Source organism: Tupaia chinensis, unplaced genomic scaffold (genome assembly GCF_000334495.1).
Source record: "Tupaia chinensis unplaced genomic scaffold, TupChi_1.0 Scaffold000477_1, whole genome shotgun sequence".
NCBI classification, from domain to species: Eukaryota; Metazoa; Chordata; class Mammalia; order Scandentia; family Tupaiidae; genus Tupaia; species Tupaia belangeri.
Window position 1 is genome coordinate 1,287,869 of NW_006159986.1, and position 7,955 is coordinate 1,295,823.

At 54.8% G+C, this 7,955-nt stretch overlaps 2 protein-coding genes and 1 non-coding gene across 10 annotated transcripts in view; all 3 read right to left on the reverse strand.

Annotated features, from left to right (window-relative positions):
- The window catches only part of GSDMB (gasdermin B), a 16,249-nt gene extending 14,351 nt beyond the window's left edge, over window positions 1-1,898 (reverse strand). Inside the window, exon 1 of the mRNA XM_027774758.1 lies at window positions 933-1,898. The gene's annotated coding sequence lies outside the window, so the exon portion shown is untranslated. The remainder of the gene's footprint in view (window positions 1-932) is intronic.
- LOC114009156 (U6 spliceosomal RNA) lies at window positions 734-836 on the reverse strand. The gene has a single exon (XR_003550620.1). It is a non-coding gene; the product is annotated as a U6 spliceosomal RNA (small nuclear RNA).
- A 1,475-nt stretch (window positions 1,899-3,373) lies between the features above and the next one.
- The window catches only part of ORMDL3 (ORMDL sphingolipid biosynthesis regulator 3), a 6,765-nt gene continuing 2,183 nt past the window's right edge, over window positions 3,374-7,955 (reverse strand). For 3 of the 8 annotated variants that reach the window (XM_014590700.2, XM_006155915.3, XM_027774760.1), the window contains exons 2-5: window positions 7,492-7,555; window positions 6,256-6,454; window positions 5,179-5,330; window positions 3,374-4,776 (exon numbers count right to left, since the gene is read on the reverse strand). In XM_014590700.2, the coding sequence (XP_014446186.1) occupies window positions 4,641-4,776; window positions 5,179-5,330; window positions 6,256-6,429 (462 nt within the window). In that variant the 5' untranslated portion in view covers window positions 6,430-6,454; window positions 7,492-7,555 and the 3' untranslated portion in view covers window positions 3,374-4,640. Of the gene's footprint in view, window positions 4,777-5,178; window positions 5,331-6,255; window positions 6,455-7,270; window positions 7,314-7,491; window positions 7,556-7,955 lie in introns of those variants that run through there. The other 5 variants (XM_027774759.1, XM_006155916.3, XM_006155917.2 and 2 more) reach the window with 3 other exon arrangements.

Consider the following 7,955-nt stretch of genomic DNA (forward strand, 5'->3'; position numbering starts at 1 on the left):
CTGGGCCCCTTGTTCTGAGGGGCTCGAGGAGCGGGAAGGCAGGCCCACCACTCCTAGTTAGAGGTCACCAAGGTTGATGAAAAGAGGGGCCAACAAAGTATGAGCGGCATGGCTGCCAGGCCTCCCCTTACCAGTCCCAACTGGCGATTTCTTCCCTTGGCTCATCCTTGGGCCTCTGTCCGCTGCTGTATTCCGCAAGGCAATTAGACGGGTGCCTCCCTACCAACCATTCCCCAACGAGAGGATGGTGAGTTGACCTCAGAAGGAAACGGCTTCCTGGGCTCGACTTTCCTACCCGACCTTTGTCCACTTTTTCCTAAGTAAGACCCTTCTGGGCCAGGCCCAGGCACCTACCCGCCTCACTGCTCCCTTCTTTTTTTGTAATTTACTTATTTATATTACAGTTAATCACATATATCTTTACAGTGTAGAACATTTCTTTTTTCAGCATGATTACCATGCGTATCAGTCAAGACAAAGACATTACTACACACATCAGCAGCAGCAAATAGCTTTTCAGTTTTTGGTCAATTAAATGTACTTTTTTTTCTTTTTCTTCGCCTGTTCCCCTCTCTTCCTCCTTCCATTACCCACCCTGTATTACTCCTACCCTTACTATCTCTAGTATATATCGTTGCCCTCTCTGCTACTATACCCTCCAAACTTTCCGTGTCTGCCATAGAGCGCAGATAATCGGTATATATTGAGTAGCAACATACAGTCTGTATTTCACAAAAACATAGAACGCTTCACAGATTGCATGTCATCCTTGCACAGGGCCATGCCGACCTCTGTACCATTCCGACTTTAGTAATATGTGCTGCCGAAGCGAGCCCCGCTCCCTTCTTTGTCCCTGTCCCCGACCCGGGAGTTCTTCTAGGTGTCTGGACAGGCAGGGACCATCCGTCCCCTCTGTGTGCTCAGATGCTCACCAGAAACGGCGGTTATAGGAATCTCCTGTCAGATCTCTGCAGTTGCTGGCCTCTGAGTCTCCGGAAGCCTTAACAAGGGAATTGAAAGTTATCCAGGTATATCACCTCTGGGAAGGCTGGGTAGGGCTAGAGTCCCACCTCCCAGGCCTTCAGATAAGCCACTCTTATGGCAGGGGGGAGGCAGATAAGGCCAGAAGCCCTTCCTTCCTCCTGAACCAAGAAGTGGGTGGGAGATCCTGATGGATAGTCCAGGTGAGTTCAGGCCAGAAAATGGAGTAGAATGGGGTGCACTAGGCCATGCAATCCAATGAGTTCGAAATAGAAAATGGAATATAGGTGGGCATCAACCAAGTGCCAGTGGGCAATGGCTACGGCTGTGCCAGGGCGATGAGAAGTGGCCTGGCCGGAACCAGTGACCCAAATGCCACACTGAGGACTCAAAACAGCAGCAGCCTTCCTTCCCCCACACACTCCCAGGGTGACGCCGAGCCTCCTATCTGGACCGGACATTACCTATCCTCTCCATCCACCTATCCCCAGTGAGAGGCCTTTGGCCTTGCCTTTCAGTCCTTTCTTGGAGATAACCACCCAGGGGAGCCCAGCCTGTCTTCTGCATGAACAGTTCGGGAGATGATGGTGGGGGTGGTACTATGGCGGGAGTCCGGGTGATCGGGCCCAACACCCATGTTGGTTCTCGTCCTATGCTCATGAAGAATTAGAGACCTGAACACAGAGAAGAAAGGAAAGCGGCTTATTAAGGAGAAAAAGCTTCCAGTATAGTGGAAGGGGCCCCAGATGGGTTGTCAAAGAGGGACTGGAGGCAAAGGGTTTATATCTAGCAGTCCCAGCAACGGACTGGCTTTCTGATAAGAAAGTTGGCTTGAGAAAATGGTTACATGGGGTGGGGGTGAGGGGTGGCCAGCAGGTGGTGTGGTGGGTAAGGGTGTTGTACTCCCACATGGCTGACCATGGTTCAAGTCCTGGAACCTAGTGGCTTCTTTTCTTTCTCTCTCTCTCTCTCTTATTCTGTCCCTCTCCGGTCAAATTTAAATAAATATTAAAAAAAAAAAAAGAAGAAAATGGTTACATGGTAGTCTGAGTGACTTATTACCCTATTCTTTGTGGGATCAGCAGACCATATCAGCTTGTACTTCTGGTTAAAATACAGTTACTGAATAGAAACTGTTGCCCTTAGCTACAGTTAAGCTTTGAGTCTCAATATAGCCAGCTTTCAGCTGTGAAAACAGCCACTGTGACTCCATCTTGGGTCTTAAACTGTCTGTGTGTTTAATATCCCTATCTTCTGCAAGTAATTATAAATTCTTTAGAGATATGTAAATGGGTATAGATTGTATATGAATCAGATCATAGAGGGAAAACACAGAGACTTCACCAAAAAGAAAACCACAGTGATTTCATCTTGGGGCCCCACCCTCCCTCCCTAGAAGTGGGGTCTAACTCCTACCTCAGGACCAGTCCTACCACCATGGCTGCGTACTGTTCGCTACATGCCAGGCCGTGCTGATGCTCAGAGGCCCCAAGAGTATGGCGCTCATTCAACAGGAAGAAACTGGAGCCCAGAGAAGCAACTTGACAGGCACACAGCTTCTCAGTGACAGAGCTGGTATTTGAACTGAGATTATGGGCTCTAGCACCCGACCCTGACTATTCTTACGGACTGGTGGGAGCAACTGGGGTGCCCTCTCAGGACAGAGCCCAGTGACTGCATCTCTGTCCCCAACTCTGCATGGGCCCCCCCCTTGGGAGAGGTGGGCTGGACTTGGGCAAAGACTGGGCACTCTTCCTGACACCCACTCCAAGGATATGTGACATTGGACCAGGGCCAGAGAGGGCCCAGGCCGTGGAGGGCAGCTCCTCCCTTCCAACTGGAACTTTGTACCTGTGCTGAGGACAGCAGATGGTACTGCACAGATTATGCCAGAAGATAGGTGCCCTAGGGAGGTAAGGATCCCTGCTTTCTAGGGCTCCTCCCTCTCCTGCTGGTAAGTCCGGGAGGGTCTCCTCCGCTCTCACTCACCAGCTGGCAGAAGGAGGAAGCCTGAAGATTCCTTCCAAGGCAAAGAAGCCTGAGGAGATGCAACCCTCTCAGGGGAAGAGCCTGGCTGGGGAAGGACCTTGGGCCCAGAAGTGAGAAACGGAAGTCCTGGGAGACTCAAAGGGAAGGCCCAGGTGCCCTTTGGGACTGAGCCCCTCCCTGGCCGCAGCGCAGGTCACCCCAGCTCATGAAGTACAGAAGTGCCAAGGCCTACCAGGGGACAGCCTGGCAATGGCAGTGTTGTTCTGCCCTCTGCCTTGCTGCCCCTACGGCCATTCCTCACAGACCCCAGGCTTTCTCAGCTGGGGACGGTAAGAAGGCAAGCAGCCACCAGCACTCCTGCCCCCTACCCTGGGCCCTCCAGGAAGCAGAGCAGACACGGGGGCAACAGGAGCACATTGCCCTTTTATTTGCGCTTCTCAGAATACTGTACAAAGGGAGTAAAAATCCTATTCACACTTTGCTTAGAAAGATTTTGAGGTGAGAGTTCCCTATGATACAGGAGGTGGGGGGCCAGCAGGCAGGAAACAGGTCCCTGGGAAAGGGTACAGAGCACCACATCTTCTCAAAAGTGGTGCTGTCCCCAGGAGGTCCAGTTGGGGCGGCTCCTCTGCAGCCCGCAGGCTCCACTGGGCCTTCTCTGGCCGCTGAGGCCGCGTCTGCAGGCCGTGCCCTGCTCCAGCACTGGCCAGCTCGTGCTGCCCACGTGCCACAGGAGAAACCTGAAGAGACCTGGAGGGGAGGGGTGCGAAGGGCTCCACAGCATCATTTCGGTGGAGCCCTCATACCATAGCCAAAGGCAGGGTCATGCTGGACCTCTGCTCACGATGACTCCCACCACGTTCACCCTCATACCAGCCCAGGAGCCTCAAACCCACCACAGACCCCCACCCCTGCTCCACTGCTGCCACCATTGTGTGGATGCCCGCATGCCCAAGGAGGAGTTGGGATCTACTGCAGCTTCTGTCCTCACCAGGCCCCTCTCCGTTACACTGCAGCTAGGCAGCCCGCTGGACTCAGTACCCCTATTCCCCAGCCCTGACCAGGGAGGGCAGCAGCTCTGGCCCCTCCCTGTGGGACTAGGACATCTGCACCCCATCTGCCCTCTCTTTAGCCTTCCCACTCCCACCCAGAACCAGGGTGGGCTGCAGGGGAGCTCTCTGCCCAGAGGCCAAGGCCCACCACACGCCTGCTTCCACACAAACAAGCACATCCTGGGCGGCATCCTGAAGACCAGAGAACCAAAGTGAAACGATCCGGAAGCTGTACCGTGTCCCTCTGCCAGCTGCAGGGGTTAAAGTGCTTTGGCTGCCTGAGGCTGAACAAGTGGGCAGGGGTTCTCCCCCCATGTCAGCCTCCAGAGTCATGCCAGCCCAGGCGTCCAGCCCGCTCCATGACCACCCCATGGATTCTCTACTTAAAAGGCAAAAGGAAAAGATCAAAAACCCAGAGGGGCTCAGAGCCCGGCAGGCCCACCCCTACCCCACTACAAGCTACTCCAAGTGCTATCAGGGGAAGCGAGGGGGGAAACTGGGCCCGGAGGCTCGACCCCCATCTCTGGCTACTGTCCAGAGGCTCCTTCTGTCTTCAGCATCGCAGATCAGGCCTCCTCCCCTCCCCTGCCATCCTGGGCAGGGGAAGGGGCTACACCCTCAGTACTTATTGATTCCAAAAATCCGGACTCCGTGGAGCTGGGGCAGCTTGGGGATGAGCACGCTCATCAGGGACACAGTGTTGAGGATGAAATGGATCTGGTCATACTTGGTGTAGAAGCTGGTGAGGAAGTACCTGGGAGGCAAGGGTGGAGAGAGACAGAAGACAGTTTGGAGAGCCCTCCTCCCTCCCTCCCTGCAGGGAAAGGCAAAATCCTGAGTGAGGAGCTGTGGAAGAGGTCCCCAGACCAGAACCAGGATGGCACGATCCCTAGGCTAAAGCAGCCACTTCCAGCCCAGCCCCCTGCTTCATGCCTGGCCTGTCACTAGCAGGAAGGAAGCTCCAACTGAAGAAAGACAGGGCCAGGGAAGCCCAAGGCCCAAGCCCTGTGTGAGACCCAGGGGTATTCCAGCTTCCCTTCTTGCGTTCATCAATATGCCAGGGGCCAGGGCTGAGGAGGGGGTTAAGCCTAGTTGGGCCCAGGGTCACCCAGGCCTTGGCCTACCTACAGTGTCCTTCTCTAGCCAAGATACTCACAGCACAATGGGCGTGATGGTCAGGAACTTCCGAGAGGCCGTGAACTGGACCCCATAGTCCATCTGCTCCCAGTGGGTTAGCAACCGTGCCTTGCCCTGGTCTGGAGTCTCAAAGGGTGTCCCCTTCACTGTGTGCAGGAAGATGTACATGCCCTGGGGTGGGGGTGGGGGGACTTCATTAGAGGACACAGAAGACGAAAGGCCCTCCAGCTCAGCCCCTCTGCCCAGTCACAGAAAGACAGGGCTTCGTGAGATCTGGAGCCTCTCGTGCTGGGCAGCAGGCTACCAGCTGGTCAGGATGGAGCCCATGGGGAAGGGGCGGGCCTGGCCCGAGGAGTCAGCCACAGAACAGTATGGAGCCTGCCTGTGACACCAGGAAGATGTAGGCAGGTGAAAAGGACAAGATCCCTCCTTGCCACCAAAAAAGTACAAGGTGGCAGGTGGGAAGGTAGCAGAGAAGGGAAAAGTGGAAGATGGCTTGAGATCCTAACTTGGAAAGGGGGCACTTCTACACCGAGTTAGGCACCAGGGTCCTGGGACACTCTGAAGCCCTTAGTCCAGCTCTCAGTGGCCCATCTTTCAAGCCCTTGAGTGCTCCATCTTGGAAACGTGGACAAATCTCTGGATTTGATTATTTACTGACTTTTTATAATTTGCTATTGGGTGTGTGCATTAGCAGGAGAGAGGGAGGGAAAGTAAGAAAGCAGCCCCCCAGAGGGGGATGGCCACGCTGCAATCCCTCCTCCTCCATTTTCCTCTTGGGATTTTGGGTATGCACGCACATGTGCCAAGTGACCAGGTCCAGAGTTGGCCATGTGCGATCCAGCCACCTCAACCACCATGCCACCTGGCTGGCCCCAGATTTGATTCTTATCAGCAGGCACAGGGCTGGAATCCAGAAGGGGAAGTCATACAGAAAGAGCTGGGTCTGGGCTCTGGTGACAGATGTCATCGGCATGTCACCCTGACATGTCACCCTGTAGCCTAGGTCTGGTGGGCTCCTCCTATCCCTTGGCCCTGCCAAAGAGCAGCTTCGGGATCAGGGGCAGGGGCAGGGCTAGGGGCAGCAGGCTCTCACCATGTTGTGGATGAGGTTGGTGAGGGTCCAGACGACAGGGACGCTCACAAAGGGGATGCTCAGCAGCACAACATGGAGGAGCCCGATGGCCAGCACGTAGGACAGCCAGATGCCGCGGCTGTTCATCACCCGCGTGTTGGGGTTCACCTCGCTGTGCGCTGTGCCCACATTCATCCTGCCACCCCTCTCCACCGCTGTTCTGCAAACAAGCAGCACAGGTGAGACAGGTCACACCACTTTCCCTGCCCCCTCACACCCTCCAGTCCTGCAGGGAGGCAGGCTCTTCTTTGTTGAAAACTCCAAGCAGTTCCACTGTTTTGATTCTCAGGCATGGGAAGTAGACGTGTCATTTTCCCTGCTGGGCCCATCGGGACAGTGCCTCAACAGTGCTGGGATGACAGGTCAACAAGAGGTGTCCAGAGAGCAGAGATGTCAAATGCCCATCCCCTGATCCTACCCCTATAACACACCCTCTTCCTACAAAGCCCAGGGAGGGGAGAAGAAGCCTGCCCTCTAAGAATTCTCACTCAGCATGGCCCCTGCCAGACTGCCTCACTGAGGGCCTGATATGGAACACCGCCTACTCTTAAGTCTTCCCTATAAACAGAAGGGAGGCCTGTGGGCACAGGCGGCTGTGGACAAAATATTTTGGGATCAGTGCTTCCACACGTGTCCCCTAATTCTGCTGCATCTCCCCAAGGAGAAAACAACAAACTAGGATCAAACTTTGCCCAGATCTGGAAGGCTCCCTCCTGGTGACACAAAACAACTCACCCAGATGTTTTATCCACTTGGCAGCCAATCAGGCAAAACCTTGTGATACCACCCACTCTGCTGACAAACTGTCGGGGCCCTTTTCCTTACCAGGGAGGAGGAGAGGACTGAGGATGTGGCCAAGAACTACAGCTCCCAAGGGCAGCTCGAAGCCACATCAACACATCCTCTCCCAAGGACGCAAAACCATACTTATGGCCTCCTTCCTGCCTCCTTTCTTCTCTGCCCTGCCCATACTCACCTCAGCTCCTGTTCCTGAGGCAGGAAGAACCAGGAAGGCTGCCCTTGATGCCCAGGAAACAATAGTGGCAGCAACGCAGAGAGGGGGCAAAAGGAAATAGAGAGGGTGCGGAGAACGATTTGCCCCTTGTCCAGAGCTTGGCCGTTCCCAGATCCCTGAAGGCCCTATGCCCAGCATAATGTGGAGACAGATGACACATGCGTGCTGGCTCACCTCCCTACCTGAGGTAGGATCCTGATTGCCAAAGACCCTAAGGTCGTCACTATGGTAACAGCCCCATCTTTCCTGGAAATGCAGAAAAGAGTCCCAGGTGGAGATTTTCTGGAAGTGCCCTCGAGGCCACCTCCCTCACCCTGCTGCAGCCAGCCCCCTCAGCCTCAGATGCTATCTATCAATGGCTAGGATCCTAGCCAAGCCTGCAGAGGAGCCAGAGTCTCAGGGCCAGTTCCTTCTGTCCAGAATAATGAGAGCAAGTCTCTTTTTCCAGACAGCTCAAAACTGAGAGACCTCGGGAACCAGCAGTTAGCGTAATGGCTATGTCGCTGGACTCTCACGTAGTCGACCGTGGTTTGCATCCTGGACCCGGTGGCTTAAAACTCACGCCGGGCGCGTGTGCGTGCATGCCCAAGATCCCGAGAGGAGAATGGAGGAGAAGGGATTGCGGCGTGACCATCCCCCCTGGGGG